At 46.1% G+C, this 26,653-nt stretch overlaps 1 protein-coding gene across 1 annotated transcript in view; it reads right to left on the minus strand.

Moving 5' to 3' along the window:
• Positions 1 to 26,653, minus strand: part of CFAP54 (cilia and flagella associated protein 54) — a 1,106,494-nt gene that overhangs the window by 398,768 nt on the left and 681,073 nt on the right. Inside the window, exon 44 of the mRNA XM_029597529.1 lies at positions 19,814 to 19,880. Within this exon, the coding sequence (XP_029453389.1) occupies positions 19,814 to 19,880 (67 nt within the window). The remainder of the gene's footprint in view (positions 1 to 19,813; positions 19,881 to 26,653) is intronic.

Here is a 26,653-nt window from a genome sequence, read left to right on the forward strand (position 1 = left end):
TATGCCTGCCTTGGGCAGGCGTAACTTCGGAAACAAAAGGTAGGGGGGATCGCAAAAAAAGTTCCCTCCAAGGCCGCTCCGATTTCGGAGCGGCCTTGGAGGGAACGGGAAAAGCCATCGGACTCCCCATGGGCTCGGCGCGCGCAAGGTGCACAAGTGTGCACCCCCTTGCGCGTGCCGACCCCGGATTTTATAACATGCGCGTGGCTGTGTGCGCATGTTATAAAATCGGGCATAGATTTTTTCACACCAGGTTGTGTGAACAAATCTACGCCCATGCGTATTTTTTAAGATCTGGCCCATAGGGCATTAAGGAACCCAAAAAACAATGGGATTACAGTGGGCTCTGGTAGAATTAGACCTGTGATGCGGAGACACTCGTTGTTTCAAGTGACACAAGTACAAAACGCCTTCTCTGTATTAGGTAATGAAGAAGTTCTTGTGAAAGAGATTGAAGTGTTATCTGAAAAGAAAGATGGAACCCAATGCATATAGAAATTCCATAATGCAATCAGTAACCATAGGAAAAAGCTCATTGTGCTGGGTGACTCTGTCATCAGAGGCACTAATCTGGGAACTCTTTTCGAGGGAAACACTACAGTTAAAAGCGTCCCAGGATCATCGGCCAGCAGAAATGCTATTCAGATAGTCAAAGCGATCAAAGAAGAAAGCAAAGACTCTAAAGTTGATAATATCATCCATCTGGGAACCAACGACCTTGCCAGAAACACCATCCAAGCAGTAAAGAGAGATTTCCCGTTTCTAGCGAAGATGACTAGTCACATGACGAAGACTATTGCCTTTTCAGAAGTGTTACCTGTTCATGGAAAAGGGAAGGAGAGGCTAAGCCATATTAATAACTTTAATGTATGGCTCAAATCCTTGTGTAAGGAACAAAGTTTTGGATATATTGGGGGCTGGGGCCGTGTATGGAACAGTAAAAAGCTTTTTGTCAAAGATGGCTTACATCTGTCTGTATCAAAAATACAGAGGGTACTATTTTCAGTTTCCCTACTCTTCAAATGCGCCAACACATAAAGAGAAACACTACTATTTCATGTGAACAATTTGTACATACTTTTATTATATCAAAAAACTTGTTCAACAAAGAACTCAACCTGTCTAAACAATTAAAAACTATCTATCTCAAACATACACCATGCACACCATTAAAAACATGTAATCATACATATTGATTTTTCACAATATCATAAATACATTTTATTCAACAATACTTCTCTTATATCTTCATTGTTCTATAAATTTCTTACACCAAAAAATACTTTCTTATATAAAATTATTTAAAATTTATTTTCCAAAATGTCTCTTCTATTCCATGATCTCCATTCTCTGGGTATAATTCACTTATACTGATCCTGCTCCTTCTCCGGGTATTTCTTACTTAAACTGGTTCAACAAAGATATCTCCATTTCACCCTTACAATAAGGGCTTCCTCAGGGACTCACCTGAACATACATCACCATGAATTACTTGGTTTCATTCTGAAACAACAAACAACTAATTGGACTGCAATATACCCAAACTTCCACTATTTCCCCTAAACCATCTATCTTCTTACCCCTTATAGTAACCGCATATATGTACACCAAACATTTTTTCTCCGATTTTCAAATGACTACTTAGTCCAATGAAATTCTCAAAGCTAGCATTTCATTTTGCCAATCCGAACATCAATTTCGCATTTACAATCAAAAATATAAATCCAAAAACATATAAAAACCACCATTAAACTTTCTTATCTACAAAGCAGTTATAATATGGCAGCCATTTTGTCATACTCACATAATCCCGGAACTGACGTGAAATTCTCGTCAATCTTAACGCATAGCTATGTAACTTTACCCAATGTCTTATATGTATCAGAGGGACTTAATACCACTCCTACTCAATGACTTACACCTGAAATATATTCGTAATTCAACATCTTAACAGACTTCTCAACCATTCACTGTTTTTTACAGTTATTCACCATCATACAGAAAAATCCCAAACTGCTAAATCCACTCATACTCATACTGATGTCACGCCATCAGGGTATATTACCTTCACTAATTTGCTAGCTCATTGAGTTAGCAAGGACTCAAATCCGTTCTTGTCTATGCTACTCAGCCGCTTCCGTGCTGCCGCAGGAAGCTCTCTCTCTCTGCCCTTTGGGGTAACTGCTAACCTGGGTACCCGCTCCTTGGAGGCCCTCTGCTTTCTTTCAGGTGCCTTACAGGGAACAGGTACTCGCTCCTTGAGGGCCTGCTCTCCCTGCCTCGGTGCCTGTACCATCTACAACATACCTGGTGGAATTGCACAGCTACAGCAAACACCTAGTGAGTACTCTAACTCTCAGTCTATATCATCCACAGTATCTCCTCGCTGAGATACCTGCTGCGGAACCTCTTGACGTCATCTAGGAGAGAAGGGCTCCCTCTGCCGAGGTTCCTGAGACTGCAACTACGGACTGCCTCACTACTGCCACCTGGTGGCTCTCTTCAAGCTGTCTAAATAAAGAACAACTTTGTGTTTTGTGTAGTACGAGTCTAACCCAGTGCTGTGGCTCCTCACAGGGCTCCTCCCTGTGGGCGTGGTCATCTCCATAGCACCAAGGATCCACCAAAACACAAGTAACCATAACAGCGAGGTGACAAAACATTTTTCAGATACATCAGAGTAAGGAGAAAAGTCCAAAGTGGTATAGTGAAATTGAAAGGTGAAAACGATCAATGTGTGGAGAGAGACGAAGAAATGGCAGAAATATTAAACAAAAACTTCAGTTTGGTGTTCACTAAAGAGGACCCTGGAGAAGGACCGTTGCTAGCTAAGAAGAAAATGGAGGGGAGTGGAATAGATGAAACTCAGTTTAGAGAAGAGAATGTATGGGAAGAGCTAGGAAACCTGAAAGTGGATAAAGCCATGGGGCCTGATGATGTTCATCCCAGGATACTGAGGGAGTGCCGAGGTGTGCTGGCAGGTCTGCTGCATGACCTGTTCAATAGATCCCTAGAAATGGGAGTGGTGCAAAGTGATTGGAGAAGAGCGGTGGTGGTCCTGCTTCACAAGAGTGGGAGCAGAGAGGAGGCTGGAAACTACAGGCCGGTTAGCCTCACCTCAGTGGTGGGAAAAGTAATGGAGTTGCTGCTGAAAGAAAGAATAATGAACTATCTACAGTAAGAAGAATTGCTGGACCAGAGGCAGCATGGATTCACCAGGGGAAGGTCGTGTCAGACAAATCTGACTGACGTTTTTGATTGGGTAACTAGGAAATTGGATCGAGGAAGAGCGCTCTATGTCATCTACTTGGATTTCAGCAAAGCTTTTGAATCAGTCCTGCACAGGAGGCTTGTGAGTAAAATGAGAAGCTTAGGAGTGAGTGCCGAGGTGGTGGCCTGGATTGCAAACTGGTTGACGGACAGAAGACAATGTATGATGGTAAATGGAACTTACTCTGAAGAGAGAGCGGTCCAGGTGGACGGTAGTATACTCCTATCACTATACTCTTACCCAACACACATGGGATTTCTACCCATATAGATTCTACCAGGGGTGGAATGGCCTATGGGGGCTTCGGGCATGCCCCGGTGGGCGGGTCACCCCAATCATGTGACAGGTGTTGCTCGCGGCCACCAGCAGCAGCCATCTGCTTAAGTGCTGCTTTTGTATTTTCGCCACGGCACCAGCCCCTGTTTCATGGGAACGACAGCAGTGTAGGTGAAGGCTGGCAACTGCAGCTGGGCCTTTTCTTCTTCCCACACCTGCCCCCCTGGCCTGGAACAGGAAGTGACGTGCAGTGGGTGGCGCAGGAAGAAGAAAGCCATGCCACATGAAAAAATAGCAGCGGCAGCCCCGAGCAAAATCAGAAGCAGCCAGTAATCGGCACAAGTGACAGCAGAATTAGCCTCCTGTGGCCGATAGGAATCTTCTTTCTTGGCATGCGGGGACTAGAGGAGGAGGTTGCTGCAGCTACTGTTTGTGCTCGTGGGGGGGGGGGGGGCAGGAAATGAGAGAGAGACAACCAGCTTGTCTGTCAGTGAGAGAATGTATGTGTCATTGAGAGTGTGCATGTGTAACTGTGAGTGAGAGCATTTGATTGAGATCATCTATGTAAAGTGTGTGAGAGAGAGCATGTGTGTGATTGAGAGAAACTGGTCAGAGAGGTGATGTGTGTGTGTGTGTGTGTGTGTGTGTGTATAGGAGAGATAATGGAAGTGACTGGTCAGGGTGATGACTGGAGTGTGTATGTGTAAGAGAAAAACTGGTCAGGAGATGATTGGTGTGTGAGAGACAGAAACTTGTCATGGGGGTGTGACTGGTATGTATGTGTGTGAGAGACAGAAACATATAGAAACATAGAAACATAGAAATGACGGTACAAGAAGACCAAATGGCCCATCCAGTCTGCCCAGCAAGCTTTCGCACTTTTTTTTTCCTCTCTCACATACTTATCTGTTTCCCTTGGCTCTTAGTAACCTTTTTTATTCTATTTCCCTTCCACCCCCGCCATTAATGTAGAGAGCAGTGTTGGAAATGCATCTAAGTGAAATAGCTTAATTAGTTAGGGGTAGTAACCACCGCAATAAGCAAGCTACATCCATGCTTATCTGTTTATTGTTGGTTGTTGCCTGAATATAGATCCACCTTTCTTCATTCCCCCCTGCCGTTGAAGCAGAGAGTCATGCTGGCTATGCATTGAAAGTGAAGTATCAGTCTTGCTCCCCTGCCGTTGAAGCAGAGAGCTATGCTGGATATGCGTGAAGTGTCAGACGTTCTCCCCTGCCGTTGAAGCAGAGTGCTATGCTAGATATGCATTGAAAGTGAAGTATCAGGCTTATTTGGTTTGGGGTAGTAACCGCCGTAACAAGAGAGACTGGTCATGGGCCCTAAGGAAGAGAACCATGAGTACAGAGCTGCATCCACTACTGCTGCTTCTGGTGTATGCTACGGCCTGCATGGAAGAGGAGTAGGAGAGCTGCTGGAGTGGGTTAGTAAAGGTGGTTTTTTAAGTTTATTTTTCTTGATTGACTGCCATTTTAATTACTGAATATTATGTGATGTGTCTGCTGTTTTTAAATATTTTATTGGTGTTTGGAGAAATTTTAAATAATTTTTCTAAGTTTTTAATTGATGGATATTATTCTGTTCATAGTTGTTGTGAAACATTTATTCTGCTTATTAGTATAGTTCTACAATTATTTCTGCGTTGGGATCTATAGCTGCTTGGCTAGTTCTGTTTTCCTAATAGGAGGTGTATTGGTGTTTAGGGCCTGATTTAATATTTGTAGTGTTGCTGTTTGAGTGCATTCCATAATACAGGTGTAACTGTGTGCAGATTAGTTTATGTGCATTACTGCAAATCCTTGGAGTATGTTAGGTCGGTTCTGTGTATGTGACCAAGGTGAGGTATTTTACTGTATCAGTCTTATTTGTTGTATTTTCTCAAGAGGACATACATTAGTGATAAACTGCTGTCTTTTCATAAGTAGGGCTATTGAGCCTAGTAGTTGGAGTTTGTGTTGCTGTTACTGAAATGACACTAGAACCAGAATATATTTTTTGTAAGGTGAGTTGTATGGGGAATGTCTTAATTCTGCTTTACATCCATAATTGTGGGTCAGGGGGCTTCCTGTGGATGCAAACTGTACTTTTACATTTAGCCCTAAGATGTTCATGTGTTCAGTGTGTCACGCATGTGAGAATCATCTGTCAGGTGTGTCCTGACAGAAAAAAAGTTGAGAAGCACTACTCTAAAGCCCACTCAGACTCTCCTCTCTTGGGCCCTGCCTGGATTTTCCCTGATCACCTATGTTTTTTTACTTATTCACAGAGGGGGAGAAAAGCAAACATAAGTGAGCATGTCTGAATGTATGAGGCAGTGAGGGTGTGTACGTCAGCATGTGTGAGCGTTAGAGTGCAAGTGTGTCAGTGAGCATGTGTGCAAGGGAGAGATTGACAGCATGTGTAAGTGTGCATATGTCTGAGCATGTGTATGAGCGTGACTGGACGGATGAGTCAGAGTTTGTGTGCCACTGAACATGTGTGAGTGTGAAATGATGAGTGTGTCAGTGAGCATGTGTGAGTGTGACAGGGTGAGTGTGTCAGTGAGAATGTGTGTCAGGGAGAGGGAATGAGTCAGCATGTGTGTGAAAGCATGCATAAGGCCATGAGTGAGAGCATGTGTGGCAGTAAGCATCTGTGTCAGAGCAAGCAAGCACATCAGTGAGAGAGGGAGACTGTGTGTATGCATGAGTGAGCATATGAGGGTGATGTGTGCTAGAGAACAACTAATTCATGATCATCTCAAGGTGACTGGAATTAAAAGTTCTCAGGTATGGAGAACCAGGGATTGTTTTCTAGGGATGTGAATCGTGTGCCCGATCGTTTTAACGATCGGGTTTGGCTGTGGTGGGGGAAAAATCTGATCGTTAGAGATGTGAATTGGGATCTGTTCCGATTCCAATTCACATCACTAATTTTTTTTAGTGAGGCCCGCGCCGATAAAAAAAAAACACCCCGACCCTTTAAAATTACCCCCTTAGCCACCCCCACTCTCCCGACCCCCCCCCCAAACTTTTTACACATACCTGGTGGTCCAGGGGGGCCGCGGGGAGTGATCTCCCGTTCCCAGGCCATCGGCTGCGCTAAAAAAAAATGGCACCGATGGCCCTTTGCCCTTACCATGTGACAGGGCAAAGGTAGCGCCGGCGCCATTTTGAATATTGGCAATATGGCCTGAGTGCAGGAGATTGCTCCCGGACCCGCGCTGGACCCCCAGGGACTTTTGGCAAGCTTGGGGGGGCCTCCTGACCCCCACAAGACTTGACAAAAGTCCAGCGACCTCCTGCACTCGGGCCGTATTGCCAGTATTCAAAATGGCGCCGGCGCTACCTTTGCCCTCCCCTGATTTACGATTTTTCACGATAAATCGGGGGAATTTCTATTGTATCGTGACTCTAACGATTTTTGACGATTTAAAAAATATCTGATGATTTTTTAAAATCGTCAAAAAACGATTCACATCCCTATTGTTTTCTATCCTTATTAGTTTTAATTATTGAATATTATTTGATGCCTGCTGTTTTTGAAATATTTTATTGTTGTTTGGGAAGTTTTCAAAAATTTGTAATGAGTTAAATTACTGGAGGTTCTATTCATCAGCAGTTTTGAAATATATATTTTTAGTATGATTTTCCTATTGTGATTGATGTTTTATAGTTCTTGATTTTATTGTTTGATGTTTTATGAGGAATGATGGTATTTTCTGTTTTTCCATTGCTGCATTACATACAGTCTAGCGTGTTGTGATTTCCAGTTCAGTTTGTCTGTGCATTTCTGTGTATATTTTATGGTCCCTTTATTCTGTATTTGGTGACTCACCAAATTGTATGTGTAATTGGGTACCCATGGGCCAGTATGGAGAAAAATCCCCCAGGCCACTATTTTCCCACAATCCGCCCCTGGATTCTACTGAGCATTTAGTCTCTTGTATGATCTTTATCTTGTTGGACTCTATACCCTCCTGGACATAAAGTGCCACACCCCCACCAAGTTGATCCTCCCTATCATTGCGATATAATTTGTACCCTGATATAGCACTGTCCCATTGGTGGTCTTTCCGGGGCGTACAGGTCCGGCGGAGGCTCCAGCCCTCTAGATTCCTCATATCCACCCAGAGGGATAGCAAATGTTGCTTACCTGTAACAGGTGTTCTCACAGGACAGCAGGATGTTAGTCCTCACATATGGGTGACATCACAGGATGGAGCCCAATCACGGAAAACTTCTGTCAAAGTTTCCAGAACTTTGACTGGCCCCTACTGGGCATGCCCAGCATGGCACTAACCTTGCAGCCAGCAGGGGTCCCCCTTCAGTCTTATTGAAAAGCTAAGGGCAGTGCCGAAAAATAAAATAATTAAACGTTACAAACCTAACACTGCGGGGCGGCGGGCGGGTTTCGTGAGGACTAACATCCTGCTGTCCTGTGAGAACACCTGTTACAGGTAAGCAACATTTGCTTTCTCACAGGACAAGCAGGATGGTAGTCCTCACATATGGGTGAATACCGAGCTGAGGATATCCGAACATGCACCCAAAGGCATGCAACAGGCACAACAACTGGGGTAGAATTTGGTAGAGGGCATCCTGAACCCCACCGGGCAGGCGGAAGGGTGTTGGTACATCACGTTGTAAACAGGTTACGAAGGACAGACTGGACGAAGATGGATTCTTGTCTTCCGGCTTTGTCCACGCAAAGGTATGGAGAGAACTCCAGGTGGCAGCCCTGCAAATGTCAGGAAGCAGCACCAATTGCAGGTGTGCTACTGAAGTTGCCATGGTCCTCACAGAGTGTGCTTTAACAAGGTCTTGAAATGGAATGCCCGCTTGCTGATAGCAAAAGGATATGCAGTCCGTCAATCAGGAGGAGAGAGTCTGCTTACCCACAGGTTGCCCTAATTTGTTAGGGTGGAAAGAGACGAACAATTGAGTGCTCTTCCTGTGGGCAACTGTATGGTCTAGATAAAATGCTAGAGCCCGTTTACAGTCAAGGGTATGCAGAGCCTGCTCTCCTGGATTGGAATGGGGCCTGGGAAAAAAGGTAGGTAGTATGATGGATTTATTGAGGTGAAAATCCGAAACTACCTTAGGTAAGAATTTAGGGTGAGTGCAGAGTACTGCCTGGGCCCCCAGAAGTTTAGTGTAAGGCGGATAGGTAACTAGGGCCTGTAATTCACTAATTCTGCAAGCTGAAGTGATTGCCAAAAGGAAAATCACTTTCCATGTGAGATATCGCAGTTCATAAGAGTGAAGAGGTTTGAATGGTGGTTTCATGAGCCGACCCAAAACCAGATTATGGTCCCAAGAAGGGGCCAGAGGACGCAGTGGAAGCTTGAGGTGAAGCAAGCCCTTCAAAAAACATGTTACAAGGGGTTGTACTGATATAGGAACATCCCCGAAACCTTTATGGAAGGCAGCTACCGCACTGACATGCATTCTGATGGAAGAAGTCTTTAGACCTGATTCTGATAAATGCCAGAGATAGTCCAAAAACTTCGTGATTGGACAGGAAAAGGGGTCAAGGGACTGAGAAGAGCACCATGACGTGAACCTTTTTCATTTGTAAGAGTAAACTTTTCTCATGGAAGGCTTCCGTGAAGCAATCAAGACACAGGAAACTGGTTCAGAAAAATTAAATGGCTGAAGGATTAACCTTTCAACATCCATGCCGTCAGGGACAAGGCGTGAAATTGGGATGGCGGAGGCACCCATCGTTTTGAGTGATCAGAAGCGGGTCCGTCCCTAAGGGAATGCGCCTGCGAATGGAGAGATCCTGCAGTACTGGAAACCACACTTGGCATGGCCAGTGAGGTGCTATGAGGATTATGGTTCCCTTGTCCTGACATAACTTCACGAGAGTCTTCAAGAGAAGAGGAAGTGGAGAGAATGCCTAGAGCAGACCGGTTGCCCACGAGAGGGAGAATGCATCTCTGGGCTGAGAGTGTTTGCTGCAAATAAGAGAGCAGAAGTTCTCTACTTTGCAGTTTTGAAGAGATGCAAAGAGGTCCATCTGAAAATATCCCCATTGTTGGAAGATGGAGTTCGCCACCGAGGGGTCGAGAGACCACTCATGCGGTTGAAAGATGCGACTCAGCTTGTCTGCCAACACATTGTCCACTCCTGGCAATTAGGTGGCCCTGAGGTACATCGAATGGGAGAGAGCTTCCGCCCATATCTGTGCAGCTTCCTGACACAGAAGGAAGGAGCCCGTGCCTCCCTGTTTGTTGATGTACCACATGGCCACCTGGTTGTCCATCTGAATCAGGATAACTTGATTTGAGAGACAATCCTGAAATTCCCTGAGAGCATATCTTATTGCTCGAAGCTCCAGGAAATTGATTTGGTGTTTGGCTTCCTCTGGAGACCAAGATCCTTGCGTCTGCAGGTTGGCCACATGAGCTCCCCAGCCGAGATTGGAAGCATCGGTGGTGAGAGTTATTTGAGGGTCTGGAACCTGAAAGGGCAAGCCTTGGAGGAGATTGGTTTGATGCCTCCACCAGGCAAGAGACTGACGGAGTGAGAGAGTTACGTGGACCATGGTGGACAGGGCTGAACGCTTTGAGTCCATTGCGACCGTAGAGTCCAATGCATGACTTTCATGGCCAATCAAGCCATTGGTGTGACTTGCACTGAGGACTCCATGTGTCTCAGGAGGATGAGAAAGTGACGAGCAGTTGCGGAATGCTGAGACTGCAGCCGGTGTGCAAGAGAAACGAGAGTGAGCGCTCACTGTCGAGGCAGAAAAGCCTTTGCCTGCAACGTGTCCAAGTCTGCCCCAATGAACAACAAGGAGTTAATAAACATGTGGATAAAGGTGAACCGGTACATATAGTATACTTGGATTTTCAGAAGGCGTTTGACAAAGTTCCTCATGAGAGGCTTCTAGGAAAAGTAAAAAGTCATGGGATAGGTGGCGATGTCCTTTCGTGGATTGCAAACTGGCTAAAAGACAGGAAACAGAGAGTAGGATTAAATGGACAATTTTCTCAGTGGAAGGGAGTGGACAGTGGAGTGCCTCAGGGATCTGTATTGGGACCCTTACTTTTCAATATATTTATAAAGGATCTGGAAAGAAATACGAGTGAGATAATCAAATTTGCAGATGACACAAAATTGTTCAGAGTAGTTAAATCACAAGCAGATTGTGATAAATTGCAGGAAGACCTTGTGAGACTGGAAAATTGGGCATCCAAATGGCAGATGAAATTTAATGTGGATAAGTGCAAGGTGATGCATATAGGGAAAAATAACCCATGCTATAATTACACAATGTTGGGTTCCATATTAGGTGCTACAACCCAAGAAAGAGATCTAGGTGTCATTGTGGATAACACATTGAAATCGTCGGTTCAGTGTGCTGCAGCAGTCAAAAAAGCAAACAGAATGTTGGGAATTATTAGAAAGGGAATGGTGAATAAAACTGAAAATGTCATAATGCCTCTGTATCGCTCCATGGTGAGACCGCACCTTGAATACTGTGTACAATTCTGGTCACCGCATCTCAAAAAAGATATAATTGCGATGGAGAAGGTACAGAGAAGGGCTTCCAAAATGATAAGGGGAATGGAACTCCCCTATGAGGAAAGACTAAAGAGGTTAGGACTTTTCAGCTTGGAGAAGAGACGACTGAGGGGGGATATGATAGAGGTGTTTAAAATTATGAGAGGTCTAGAATGGGTAGATGTGAATCGGTTATTTACTCTTTCGGATAGTAGAAAGACTAGGGGGCACTCCATGAAGTTAGCATGGGGCACATTTAAAACTAATCGGAGAAAGTTCTTTTTTACTCAACGCACAATTAAACTCTGGAATTTGTTGCCAGAGGATGTGGTTAGTGCAGTTAGTATAGCTGTGTTTAAAAAAGGATTGGATAAGTTCTTGGAGGAGAAGTCCATTACCTGCTATTAAGTTCTCCTAGAGAATAGCCACTGCCATTAGCAATGGTAACATGGAATAGACTTAGTTTTTGGGTACTTGCCAGGTTCTTGTGGCCTGGATTGGCCACTGTTGGAAGCAGGATGCTGGGCTTGATGGACCCTTGGTCTGTCCCAGTATGGCATTTTCTTATGTTCTTATGTTCTTAAGGTTTGAGATGGGACTAAGTAGGATTTGTCGTAGTTGACGAGAAATCCTAATGAAATTAGTGTGTAAGGTTAGATTGAGGGACGACAGAGCAGCTTGCTGAGTGGGAGCCCTGATTAACCAGTCGTCTAGATAGGGGTAGACATGAACACCTTGGGTCCTGAGGAAGGCTGCAACTACTACGAGGCATTTTGTGAAGACTCATGGCGCAGATGCTAGGCCGAATGGAAGCACTCGGTATTGATAGTGCTTGGGGCCTACTAAAAACCTCATGTATTTGCGATGAGATGGAGTTATCGCAATATGAGTGTATGCATCCTGGAGGTCCAGAGAGCAGAGCCAGTCTCCTCTTTGTAAAAGAGGAAGAAGTGAGCCTAAGATTACCATCTTGAACTTCTCTCGCTGGAGGTACTTGTTGAGGGCCCGTAGGTCCAGGATAGGATGAACGCCTCCCGATTTGTTGGGGATTAGGAAGTACTGGGAATAGAACCCTAAGCCATGCTGAGAGTAGGGTATGGGTTCTATTGCCTTGGACTGGAGGAGGGAGACCTCTTGATCCAGAAGGATGGAGTGATCGGATGTTCTCCACAACGGTAGAAGTGGGGAGTCCGGTGGTATGGAGAGAATGTTCAGATGGTAACCCTGAGCAATTATCGCCAGTACCCATTGGTCTGAGGTGATTGAGTGCCAAATGTTGTGGAAGTGGCACAATCGACCTCCCCCTGGTATGTAAGGCAGTGGAATCTGGCTGCTGTTCTCTAGATGGAAGTCAAAAACCTGAAGCAGTCCCTGGCTGAAGAGCTGCTTGCGGCTTTTGTTTACGTGTTTGACGAGACTGTGCTTTTTGAAAAGGTCTCAGGGCACAGGATCTGGTTAGTGACGGGTAGGGCTTCTTCGGGCAGAAGAATGACTTTTTAGAATCCTTTCTGAAGGGCTGTTTAGAAGAATAGTCAGAAGGCATCAGAGAGAGCTGTCTTAGTGTCTCATGATGGTTCTTAAGTTCCGCCACCGCTCGCTGAATCTGTTCGCCAAACAGATTGTCCCCCGCACAAGGCAGGTCAGATAGCCTGTCTTGTACTTCAGGGCGAAGGTCGGAAGACTTGAGCCAGACCCATCTTCTTGCCGAAATAGCGGCTACAGATACTCTAGTGGCAGTGTCAAAGATATCACAGGATGATCTGATCTCATGCTTGCCTGCCTCGAAACCCTTGTTTACTAGGGTTTGAAGCTGATCTTGGAATTGTTGAGGCAGGGTATCTGAGAAGTCTTGTATCTGCTTAAAAATGACCCTATTATATTGGGTCATATAGAGCTGATAGGCGGCAATCCAGGAGATGAGCATTGAGCCTTGGAATACCCGGCGGCCAATGGCATCTAAAATCTTCTTTTCTTTGCTTTGATCTTTTTGCTCTTTTTTGTGAAGATTCAACAACTACAGATTAGTGATCCAATTGAGTTTTCTGAAAGCCTGGAGCTGACTGCACCAAATAGGTAGTATCAGCCTTTCTGTGCACTGGAGCAATGGAGCCAGAATGTTCCCAGTTCTTCTTTAGGAGATCCAGAAGAACCTGGTGAATAGGGATGGAGGTTATTTCCTTGGGAGCATCCAGGAATTGGAGCAACTCCATCATCTGATGTCTGTCATCCTGTTCAGTCTGCAATTGGAAGGGAATCAATTCAGACATTTCCTTCACAAAATTTATAAAGGAGAGGTCCTCTGGAGGAGAACGCTTCCTACTTTCAGTGGGTGAAGGTGGTGAAGGTAAATCATTGGTGTCTGGCGATGAATCATCAGTCCAGGTATCATAAGGATCAGCACCTGTCCCTCTAGGAACTAGAGGGGGACGGGGTGGTGGGATACCTGAAGGCCCTGGACTAGGCTCCGAAGGAATTGGAGCAATTATCGGAGGCACCGATGAAGGCATCGAGAGCATCGATGGATGGCTCGGTGGCGCCGGACATATCGGCACCGATGGTTGGATCGGTGGCGAGGGAAGTATTGGCATCGATGGCTGAGGCAGGACTCCGGATGGAGGGATGTGGAACGGTGTTTCTCCTCCCGATGACAGAGTAAATGGAGAGGGCACCGGAGCCATCGGTGACCCAGGGTCCATTGGTGGAAAAGCAGCAATGAGCACTTCCATCCTGGATAGCAGCGGTGCCAATGCTGCTGGAATCAGGTCGGTGCTCGGTTCCACAATCAGTACCGGTGCTGGTGCCGGAGGAACCTAGAGTCGTTGCATCGCCTTGTCGATGGCCTCCTGAACCATCCGGTCCAGTTCTTCTCGGAGACCTGGAGCAAGCAGCCACGGCTCCAGAACAGAAGAAGGAGGCAGAGGCATAGCGGGAGGGACCACCGTTAAAGGCGGGGTCGTGGCTCCCGATTCCCTGTCGGGTGAGGGTTGCCTCAGTGCCCAGTCGCCGAAAAGGTCGATGCCTTTTCTGGACGTGGTTTTTTCAACGGTGGCTCGGACGATGGCGAGGTCGATGACTTCGCTCCCTCGATGGTCCGAGGCTTACGATGTCGATGGCGATGTTTCTCTCTGCGATCCTCTCGGTCCTGAGGGGGAGTAGAAGGTGTCCAAAGCCAAGATGTCGTTGATGCCAGACGGTCACCGGCCAGTGGTCGAAACTGTCGCGAAGTTGATGGTGCCGGTTCCAACGACGTCGATGCAACGCACAGAGTCGGGGTTTGAGCACGGAAGAGAAGTTCCATCTTCTCCATTCTGGCCTTGCGACCTTTTGGTGTCATTAAGGCACATTTGGTGCAGGTTAGGACATTGTGTTCTCGTCCAAGGTAATGGAAAAATTAGTCAACACCAGATTATCAGAATACCTTGAAGACAACAATATATTATTCCCCACTCAATATGGCTTCCGAAAATCCTTAAGTACAGAATCACTTCTCATTTCCCTGACAGATTACCTAATCATGGACCTTGATAAAGGTCATGCCTACCTGCTGATACTCCTCGACCTATCGGCCGCCTTTGATACTGTAAATCACTCCCTTCTCCTAAATCAACTAGCGAACATCGGAATAAAAGGCATTGCACTTGCCTGGTTCAAATCATTCTTGGGAAACAGAGGATACAAAGTCAAAATACATAACAAAGAATCACAGTTTTATCCTTCCACACTAGGAGTCCCACAGGGCTCCTCTCTTTCCCCCACGCTCTTTAACATTTACCTCCTCCCCCTATGTCAACTCTTAACCAATCTGAACCTCAAATACTTTCTATACGCAGATGACGTCCAGATTGTCATCCCCATCAAAGAATCCCTCACAAATACTATTAAAATCTGGGAAAACTGCCTTCAAAAAATTGACAACCTCCTCTCCAGTCTAAATCTAATCCTAAATTCTTCAAAAACCGAACTCCTCATAATTTCCCCCGAAAACAGTAACCTCGCCTCAAATCCACCAACCGGCTTTCAAACAGCACAAGTAAGAGACCTAGGAGCAATCATTGATAATCGGCTAAATCTAAAATCTTTTATTAATCAAACCACTAAGGACTGCTTTCATAAACTGCACATCTTAAAAAGAATTAAACCACTTTTCCACTTCCACGACTACAGAACAATCCTGCAATCAATAATCTTCTCTAAGCTAGATTATTGTAATTCCATTCTATTAGGTCTACCGTCTTCCCACACTAAACCCCTCCAGATGGTTCAGAACACAGCGGCCAGAATTTTGACAAACACAAGAAGAAGAGACCACAAATCCCCGATTCTCAAAGACTTACATTAGCTACCAGTTCACTATAGAATCTTATATAAGTCCATTACCACCATCTACAAAGCTTTCCATCAACTCTCTCCACTTAACCTCCAAATCCCATTTAAAAAACATACCTCCGACAGACCAATCAGAGAGTCCTACAGAGATTCACTACAGGCTCCTCCTGCCAAAACCTTTCACCATAAGTCTCTCAGAGACAGGGCATTCTCCACAGCAGGACCTACTTTGTGGAACTCCATCCCACCAGAACTGAGACAGGAACCCTGCCTTCCAACATTTAGAAAAAGACTTAAAACTTGGCTATTTAAACAAGCCTTCCCAGATCCGAACTAAATGATAGCAATTTTATAAGAGATAGTAAATTATACAAGAAGACTTCACAGTATAATGTATATAATGTAAATAATGTAATCCTTACAGTTCGGCTCTCTTATTCTTATCTCTCCTCCAAGTTTAAGACCCTTGTTGTAATGTAACTTTTGATCTCCTTGCACTTGTTTATGTTCCGTTCTCTGTTCTCACCCCTTGTTACATGTAAACCGGCATGATGTGGTTTCTAACCATGAATGCCGGTATAGAAAAAACGCAAATAAATAAATAAAATAAATAAATTACACAGACTTTATGAGGGTCTGTGATAGACATGGGGCGAGTACAGTCCGGGCACCGACAGAACCCCGACGCCATGGCTGTAGAAAAAATTGAGCCGCAGTACGGTTGACGGCCAGTAGGCCGCGAGGGCCAAACTCGACAGTAATCGACGGAAAACTGGTAAAAGTTTACTGGAGTACCACGGTTTGAAAAAAGTTAAAGGAGGGACCCCTGTGGGGCAAATAAACTTTTAGTAATTCTGTGAGGAAAGTTCCTGTCAGGAATCTCTGCAGAGCTCCTTTACCGCGAGGCTACTTCTGCGTGGAAAAAAGAAGACTGAAGGGGGACCCATGCTGGCTGCAGGGTTAGTGCCATGCTGGGCATGCCCAGTAGGGGCCAGTCAAAGTTCTGGAAACTTTGACAGAAGTTTTCCGTGATTGGGCTCCATCCTGTGATGTCACCCATATGTGAGGACTAACATCCTGCTTGTCCTGTGAGAAAGTCTCACCGCAGGGGCACACATTTCTTCCTGCGCTTAGGAGTGCCCCCTGGCGCTCCTGCCCACCGAGCGCAACATACGTCGAAAATAAGGGGTGGACAAGGGGCAGAGCACAGGTGTTCTGGGGAGGAGACAATACTTACATGTGTAACGTCATATTTTAAAACTGGAGGCTGCGTAACTTTACTACTGCTACTGATGAGAAGCAAGTCTATAGGTCTCGCATTTTAGGGCTTACAGGACAGGATGAGGGATCGGGATCAAGTGGGGGGCAAGCAGGATGAAGAATCAGAAGGTTCTGGAAGACCTTTATATTGACTGAGCAAACTGGTGGACTAATTGGAAAAACTGTGAATGTTCATCATGCCAGCATGTTTTAAAATCCACTTACATATGTACATTAAAGCTGATAAAGTCCTAGGGAACATACAGAAAGTAGGTTTGATAGAGTAATGTCTTAAAATTAGGAGCATATTTACGCGCAGTAGGCAATTGTAAAATCATACGCTCACAAGTGCACACACAATTTTAAATTTCAGCGTATCTCCACTCGCAGGCCAATATGCACATGTGTAGGTGCACATGTGCTCGTTTTAAAATTAACCTGAATGATAGTTCTAATTTATTTTGGACTACATAGGATTTTATATTGTAAATGCTAAATTCGCTAGTCTATTTTCAATGAATGGAATAAATGTTTATTTTGTCTGTGTTTATAAGTCTTTTCATGAGTGTATCAATATTGTAAGTTGCTGAGAGCCTAGCAACAGGCAATGAGTAAAAATAAATGTATTTATTTATTTAAAGCTTTTTTATACCGGTATTAGTGGACACATCATACCGGTTTACATCAGAACTGCAGGTAGGAAATACATCAAACAGGTACTGAGGGTGGGACTACATAGAAAAAGGGAGAGAAGTAGCCAAGGGCTGGCAAACAAAAGCAGCTAAACTGTATAACATAACAGATAAACAGTGTAAAAAAAAAAAAAATAAATAAATATTCTGGGGCTCTATTTTCCTAAATTATCAAATGTTTTTTGTTTCAAATGCATAAAATAGGTGAAGACCATTAGAGAAATCAAGCATAAAGAGTCTATGGCCATAGTTTTATGGAGGTCTGATATAGCTTATTCAATGTTATAACTGTATGCCTCTACAGAGACACTCTGAATTTGATTCTCAGTGTGAATTTCTGCTGGTCAGGAAGGCAAGTTCTGGTCACACTGCAGAGATATTATTTGCAGCCTCTAGGGATAATAGAGGATCTGACACAGATCACCAGCTCTAAAGTGTAGTGTACCAGACACAAGTAAGCAATTTTACCTAAATTCTTCAGCAGGGAGAATGTGATTGCAATCCCTGAATCAATCTGGCAAAAATCCAATGAGCAAGTGATCAATGGCAACCATAAAAGTTGCTTTGTCTACCAAGATTTCTCAATAGGTGGCCATAGTATTACCAGCCAGAACTGGTTTTCATTCATTCTGCAGATACCAGAGAGGCAGGTGGCTTGAAAGAGTAAAAATCCAATGTAACTGGAAGCAAAATCTTATGGTATTTAAGCATCTTGGAAGTGGTGGCAATTAGAGATGTACAGGGAATTTTTTTTTTTTTTTTCGTTTTTTGGTTCGTTTAGAGGAGGTTTTTCCCCTACAAATTTCGGTTCATGGAATGTTTGATTCATTTGTGTGAAAAAAATGAATCATACATTTGAAAAAAAAAAAATCTCAAGAAAACGAAAATAGGGCTCCCAACTACCCAGAAAAATGCAGGGCCAGGATCCCCTCAGGCCCCTACTTACCTGGTCCGGTGGGAATCCACTGGTGAGGCCTAAGCTCAGGCTAAGGCAGCGGTAGGTGGAAGTGACCTTGGCCTCAGCCTAAGCCAGAGCCTAGCCCCAGGCCTAATGCTGCAGCCTGGCCTGGAGGCTGAGTTTTGAAGCCAGGGCCTCAACCCAAACTCTGGCCTGACACTGCAACCCAGTCCAGAGACTGCATCCTGGTGTCAGGCTTGGGTCTGGACCAAGGCCCCAGTGTAGGAACCAGGCCTCTGGGCCAAGCCGTACCACATTGTCAGGCCTGGTTACAGACTCCAGCCTAGGCTGAGGTCAAGCCATCTAGACCTGGCCTCCGGACTAGGTCCTGGCATCCAGCCTGGGTTCAGGCCCAGGCCCCAGCATTGGGACCCAGCTTTCTTGTCAGGCTGTGGCATTGGGCCTGGGTCTGGGCTCTGGCCTAGGTAAGGCCCAGGCATCAGGACTTGGCCTCTGGACCAGATCCCAGCATCAGGCCTGGGTCTGGGCAGAGGCCCCAGTGTCAGGACCCGGTCTCCAGGCCAGGTCGCAGTATTGGGTCTAGGTCAGGCCAAGGCCCCAGTGTCAGGATCTAGCCTCGGGGCTGGGCCATGGCTTCAGGCATCAGGACCCAGCCTCCAGGCTGGGCCTTGGCATCAGGCTTGGGTCAAGGCCTGGCCATCAGACACCCGATGGATCAGGTAAGAGCCTATTTGGTTGTTTGGGTCTCGGCCAAGGCCCCAATGTAGGCCCAGGCCTTGGCCAAGACCCTGGCGTTGTGTTCAGGCCTAGGCCATGGCCCCTTCTTTGGGCTCGGCCTATGCCCTAGGCAAGGCTCTGGCTTTCGGCCAAGGTGCCAGTGTCACACTCAGGCTAGGCTGCCACCCCTGCTTTGGGCCTCGTCTGTGCCCTACGCAAGGCCCTGGCCTCAGGCCTTGGCATAGGCCCAATGCATTAATTTAATCAAAAGCAACAAATAAGGTTCGTTTCATTGCCCCCTTGCAAAACCTCTGTCCAGTGCATGTAAAAGTACATGTGAAACAGTTAAGCACATACTTTTACCTACATAGGCCTCTGACCGATTTTCAAATGCAGATTTATGCACATACCTGGGATTATACATATAAATACTTTTGAAAATTACCCCATAAAGACAACAAATGGTATGTGCTTTCAGCTCTATGAAAACAACGTATAAAAGCATGAAGTATACTGAAGCACATATTTATGAGGAAAATCATTATACTATTCTGATAGTTAATGCAAGTTGAAATACGAGGATTATTAAAGCACCTCAGACTGAGCAAATATCCTTCCTTGAGGAAACTATTACTGTTCTAAGTTTTAGACATTTTTTGTAGGGTTTTTGTATTTTGTATGAAATTTTTTTAAAGAAACAGTTGACATGAATAGTTTGAACAATTAAGTTTATGTAACAGATGAAGGGGTTAGTGATCTGCATTCCAAACTCAAGCCAGATGCCTCAGAATTAAATTCAAAAGGCCTTTTATTGCAGCTAATAATTCGCTAATATTTTTACCTTGAAGAGAAAAGAAGATAGAATGCAGCATTTCGTTCTCAGTCTCACATTTGATGTCAAAATGTATCTGAACAAATGCAACAAATGAATAATTATGAAAAGACATTCTCTTTCACGTTTTTAAGATTATTACAACTTCATGACTGCCACTGTTTGACAATATTAGATACGCAGGATAAAATTTCTGAAAGTGTCCCACCAAAAACTCCAGCCATGGCCATACTCAGAGCATATGTGATAAATACTGTATATTCCTTTCTATGTTTAGCTCTTGTAAAAAGAGTCTAAATTAGTAGAGATGTGCGAAGCCTGAACATATTGGTTTGGGCTTCTGTTTCGGCCTGCCGCGAGAAATTTCGTTTTCCCGCGGTTCGGGCTTTTTTTTTTCGGGGAACCCGAAATCTCAGGTTAGTGCACGCTAACTTTTTTTTTTTTTTTGTTGTAAACGGTTTTTATTGGTAACAGTGCACCAAGCAAGAAATCACAGCAAATACAGTTATAGAGTACAACATAACTCAGGCAGAACGATGTGATCAAAACAATAAATAACATATGCGAAATTCAACCTGCCCCTGATACCTTTTCAATAATCAAAGAGAGAACAGCCCCATCCCACCCCCACCCCCACCCCCCCACCCGTACCTCCCCCCCTCCCCCCCCAGGACCAGACCAATCAAAGACATAGCCAGATTAAGGTTCAAATTTCAGGCAGTAAATAGTCAAGGAAACAAAGAGTGTTCACCCACATAGCAAGGACCCACCCCTTCATAACAAGGTGAAAAGACCTAAGAAAGGACATTGGAGTTGTAGGGGACGGCAGGGGGCCTACTTAATTAAGGAGGTGCAAGAGTCCTGAGCCTGTAACCAGTGCACGCTAACTTTTAAATGTTAGCGTGAACTAACAGTGAGTTAGTGCACACTAACCCGAAAAATGAATTTTTCCAAAATTTCGGAAAAATTACATTCGTTTTTCGGGTTCCCCAAAACAGGCCGAATTAGGCAATTTCGTTGAAATTTCCCTATTCGTCCAAAATGAACGCACATCCCTATAAATTAGTACAAGTTTAAAACTTGGAAGCAGAGTTCAAGCCTTGATGATTGGTTCTATTGCTCACAAGTTTCATACTTGTGCTAATTCAACCTCTTTTTTGTTGTTACCATGTGTCTATTATATGCATATTTTTCAATGTTTAGCACTGGAATTCTTGTGATCATACAAAATAACATACTTCATGTAGTGCTAAATCGTTTGATGTGAGCCATGGCCCTTGTAACTAGCTCAGCTGCTGAGAGCTATATGCAGTAATCTAAACCAAAAGGATATGGTTATCCCACAATTTATTAAATAGCTCCCTATCAATTCCCAAACTGCTGGGATCAGCACACTTAACAAAAAGACTCAAATTACCATTGAGACAAATTGGCTTTGAGATCACTAATGACATCATGAAGCAATCAGATCCCATTCCAAGTGAAGTAATTTGTGATACCTTTCTAAAGATGGCTGCCTTCAGGGCTCAAGTAAATCCCAAAACAACAGCATAAACGTTTTTAAAATGACTTAGCAATACAATTGTAATTTACAGAGAGGGAGTATTAATACTTGCTATATGTATTTTCAAAATATTTCACAGTAGAAAGTGCAGCTTTCAGCCTTCTGCTTTGAAAAAAATAGTGAAAGGACTGATTAGAATCCATTAGGTTCTGCTACTTCCTAGTGGCTCAAATTTGCTGCTTTCAGAGATAGGATTCTGGTCTCAATGGACCATTGGTCTGACTCAGCACATATGAAGATAAGACGATGTGTCTAAAGTTAAGGCTATTCTTTATAAACTGTGCGGCAACAGTTACATCTATATAAATAAAAATGTTAAATAGTTTGTACGTCGTCGCTAATCGCACCAACCGCTTAATCGAATGCGTTCAAATTTGCACACAACATTCACTTACCATACGGGAAGGATCTTATACACTTACATTACATATAGGTCACACCTGTGACAGGTAATACAAGTTTAAAAATTGCTTACACAAAACAGCGACATCTGGTGGCCGTCAGCACAAGCGCAACCTCTTACACCTTTCACACACACTCACACACCACACCCCACCCCCACACAGGGCTACTGTCTTTCATTCACACTCCCTCATAAAACACAGAAATCCACACTCTTCACACCACACCCCCCCACGCCTGCCAATGTCACTTACTTCACCCACCCTCCCAAAACACACCAAAACACGAATTCCTGGCTGCTACATTGGGAAGCCACGCATTTCACACACCCTCCAAATTTAAATTAAAGTACCCTCTTCCACCCACCCACGCACTGCATTCCGATCACACACTACACCTGATAGAAGTCCGTGCTTCTCCGCCGGCACCACAGGAATGGTCCGGGACACATCGCATTCAGTAGGGCCGTCGGATGCCAGCAACCAAAATGGCGCCGGCGGACCTTGCCCTTACTATGCTATACGGAGACAACAATGACATCGGTACACCATGTGACATAGTAAGGGCAACAGCCCGTCGGTGCCATATCCTCAGCGGACATTTGCCCTTACTAGGTCAGGAATCATGACGCACCACTTTCACCGGTGAAGTTTTGCGACATGGCAGCCGGCGGAACAAACCCTAGCACACACCCTCGCCACCGGCTGGCAGTTTACACATGTAGCCGGGGAGGAGCACGGTGGGGGACCGTTCTTATTTTCCGCCGCGCGTTTTTCACAGGGGGGGGCCACTGATTCTCCACATCTCCCGAGAGGGGGGCTGTAGCGTGGGTTGCTCTATTTCGCCAGGTTGAGGGGGGGGGGGGGGGCCAGGAAGGCATGCTTGCATATTTAAACTATTCTTTGCTGGTGCTGTTCATTTGGGGTAAAAAAAACAAAAAAACCCCACAAACTGTAACCTTTACTGCTCTGTTCTGTTTTTTCAACTTAACCAGGCTCAGCTACTGCACCAATTGCTTTCAAATTTGGACACAACCTTGCTTTCACTTTCGGCAAGGTTCTTCTCTATCTAGATTACATAGATGTCACACGGTTACAGAAAAAAACATGTTTTTACATGCGTGTGGGGAAAACAGCGACATCTGTTGGACAGACATATAACACACGCTATCTACCTTGGGAAATGAAGCTGCTGTACTGCGCATGCGCGGGCGGGAGCACACGTCGGGCACAGCGGGACCAACATGGTGCTGGGAGGGGCAGCAGCGGTGCACGTCGTGCACAGCGGGACCAACATGGCGCTGGGAGGAGCAGCAGCGGCGGACCGGCAGCAATATCAGGCGTGGTGGTGTCGGCCGGCTGAAATTCGACACCTGGGAGGAGCTGCGGCGGCGATCTGGTATGGCTCACGTGCACGACAGGGAGGGATCCTCGCTGACCTCGCGCCTTCCGAAGCGGGCCACGCAGAACCGCACAAGAGGGAGAGGGACAGGGCGGGTGGGGGGGGGGGGGGCAGCTGGGAGGGCATTGCGAGCCGGAGGGGATCAGAATCAGGGAAGGAGATTGAGAGAGGGTGCGGTGTCACTAACAAAAGGGTAGGGAGTAGGCGGGGAGAGGTGACAGTGAGGGGAGGGTGAATGAAGGGGGCAGTGAGTGTCAGTGGAGAGACACAGAGGGGAGAGGTGAGTGTGAGGGGTGAGAGTTGGAGTAGGGACAGGGGAGTGAAGGGGGGGTTAGTGACCGAAGGGGGAGGGGTGAGTGTGAGGGGAGAGAGCTGGAGTGGGGACATGGGAGGAAAGGGGGGTGAGTGACTAAAGGGGAGGACGATGTGTGACTGAGGTATATGAGCAAGGGGAAGGGGGAGGGGGGGAAAAGAACCTGACTCTGCCACTGCAACGCATGGCCGGGCACAGCTAGTAGTTTATAAAATACTGTATATCTCTGCCTCGAATGTACTCACATATGTGTCAGTATGCATGTATTTTTTAATGCAGAGATATACATACTGGGGCGGATTTTAAAACGAGCGCGAATAGCCTACTTTTGTTTGCGCTCCAGGCGCAAACAAAAGTACGCTGGATTTTAGTAGATACGCGCGGAGCCGCGCGTATCCGCTAAAATCCTGGATCGGCGCGCGCAAGGCTATCGATTTCGTATAGCCGGTGCGCGCCGAGCCGCGCAGCCTACCCCCGTTCCCTCCAAGGCCGCTCCGAAATCGGAGCGGCCTCGGAGGGAACTTTCCTTTGCCCTCCCCTCACCTTCCCCTCCCTTCCCCTACCTAACCCACCCGCCCGGCCCTGTCTAAACCCCCCCCTTACCTTTGTCGGGGGATTTACGCCTCCCGGAGGGAGGCGTAAATCCCCGCGCGTCAGCGGGCCTCCTGCGCGCCGGGACACGACCTGGGGGCGGGTCCGGAGGGCGCGGCCACGCCCCTGGGCCGCCCTGGGCCGTAGCCACGCCCCCGGGCCCGCCCCCGGAACGCTCCCGACACGCCCCGAAAACGCCGCGCGGTTCGGGCCCGCCCCCCGACACGCCCCCTCCGAAAACCCCGGGACTTACGCGAGTCCCGGGGCTCTGCGCGCGCCGGTAGGCCTATGTAAAATAGGCTTCCCGGCGCCCAGGGCCCTGCTCGCGTAAATCCGCCCGGTTTTGGGCGGATTTACGCGAGCAGGGCTCTGAAAATCCGCCCCACTGTGTGTAACTATTTTATAAAAGTGTGCATATCCATGTTTTACGTTGGAAATAACTGTAACCTGTGCATGTAATAACCTTCAGTTTATGAGCACAAGCAGATATTTTATAATATATGTGCGTACGCTGCTTTTGAAAATACTTACTTTTGCGTGTACTTTCAATCACCAGTTCACAAACACCTCCACTAGTTCACCTGGATCTCCTCCATTAGTTCTAGACTGTCCACCCTCCCATTACTTAACCCAGATTTCCCACCCAAAAACTTCAGAAAAAAGACCAGTGTAATTTCATTTTTGCCATGCAAATTACAGGTATAAAAGTGTTTAAGTTCCACCTATACTACTTAAAAAATTACTTGTGCACATACTTTTGAACCCCAACCTAGAATACCTTCAAAGCACTCTCTTTTGTACTCGCATAGTGTGACATTTGGTGGCTAGCCAACTTACTCACCCCCAACGCTGCCAGCAAGTAGTGCCGCTGCCCGCGGCCGAGCACCTGCCAATGCTCCCTGCCTGTCACTGGTATTTAAAGGCCCCTTGGCGGGAACTCGGAGAAGGCACCTGAAAATGACGTCAGCACAGGTGGGTACTTAAGCCCCAGCTGAGTGCCCTACCTTTGCCTCAACAACGGGTCTCCTGCTTGCAATATGTGTTGCTACTTCCTATGCTCCTGATTGCTATGTTTTCCAGCCTTGCCTCATCCAGCCTTGCCTTGTTTCCCTTACTCATCTCCTCCAGTGTCTTCATCCACTTTTGCTGTGCCTCTTTGGATCTTGACCTTTTGCCTGGACCTGACCATGTTTACCCACCGCCTGGATCTGACCCTTGCCTGGCCCTGACTGTTATTGCTAGCAGCCTGCCCGACTTTGGCCTAGCCTGCTGCCTGCCCTGACCCTGGTGTGTCTCTGGACTCTAGCTATCACCACTGCCCTAGGGACCTACCTGACCTGTCCTGTCCTGCCGGCCACCAGAACCCAAGGGCTCAACCTTGAAGCTCCAGACTGTCCCGCTGGCGAGGCCTCAGAGGTTTACCTTCGAAGCTATGTCAACTACTCAGTAGACTAAGGGCTCACACACACGCTACCCTTCACATGTAGAAGTATGCACAAAACAGTAAGGATGCGCATACCTCTGACTTTCGGAAAATTCCATTACCACTCAAAAGTGCAACTTACCCACACAAATTCTGAATTAATGTACACAACCCCCATGTTATACTTTGAAAACAGACTCCATTATGTTGTCACAATATGTGAGTCCCTTGGGCTGTTGCGAGATTGGTACTTCCCAGCTGGCAAATTAGCTAGGGCATCACAGACAGCAAGCAGATACGCTCACGCAGGGACAAGGACTAGGTTTCACTTATGCCAGCCTCTTCCCCTGCAGGTTGAGTCCTTGGGTTCTGAGGCCACCAGGACTTAGGCGAGGGTCCTGTAGACCGCAGTCAGATAGTATCAATAACCAGGCCCAGGTCAGGGCAGGAGAAGAGCAGGCACATCGGTATTATCCAGGTAGAGATCATGGCAGGCAGCAATAAGGCTGGGGTAATGTCCAAACAGCAATCAAGGCAGGCAGCACTCAAGAAGATTCAGATTCCAGGTACAGTCAAACTCAAGAGATCAGTTAGTAGAGAGACAGGAATGGATTGGAATAAGGCAAACTGGAGCAGGGTGGAATGAGGCAAGGCTGGATTAATGTGCACTGCAAGATAGGTTCAGCAGGGGACCTATTGCTGAGGCATTGGCTGGAAGCACTGCTCAGGTTAAGATACCCAGCTGGTGCTAATGTCATCAGAGGGTGACTGTGGTAACTTGGCGAGAACGGCTTGGTAACAGCCAGAAAGAATCAGGCTGCTATCCTTTTGAGCACTTTATTTAGTGTTTATTCTAGTCTCAAAACAAGCAGTGCAGTTCACCTTAGCTTCAGGTAGTATACCAATCAGCTCAAAAGAAGCAGTATAGCTTTCCTTAATTTCAAGTAATTCACAATCTTAACAGAGCAGGGTTATTAGCTTTATGTCAATCACAAACCTTAGATATAACTGCTCCTTGCATATGGTGAGAATCTCTCAGCTTCTCGGGGTCTGTCAAACTCTCTAGACCTGGGTTCTTATAGAGGATGAAGGCATCCTCTTTTCACCAGAATCCCTTGCTGCATTCTGCCTTAAGAAGGACTGTGATAAAAGCCT

This window comes from Rhinatrema bivittatum, chromosome 4 (assembly GCF_901001135.1).
Source record: "Rhinatrema bivittatum chromosome 4, aRhiBiv1.1, whole genome shotgun sequence".
NCBI lineage: Eukaryota > Metazoa > Chordata > Amphibia > Gymnophiona > Rhinatrematidae > Rhinatrema > Rhinatrema bivittatum.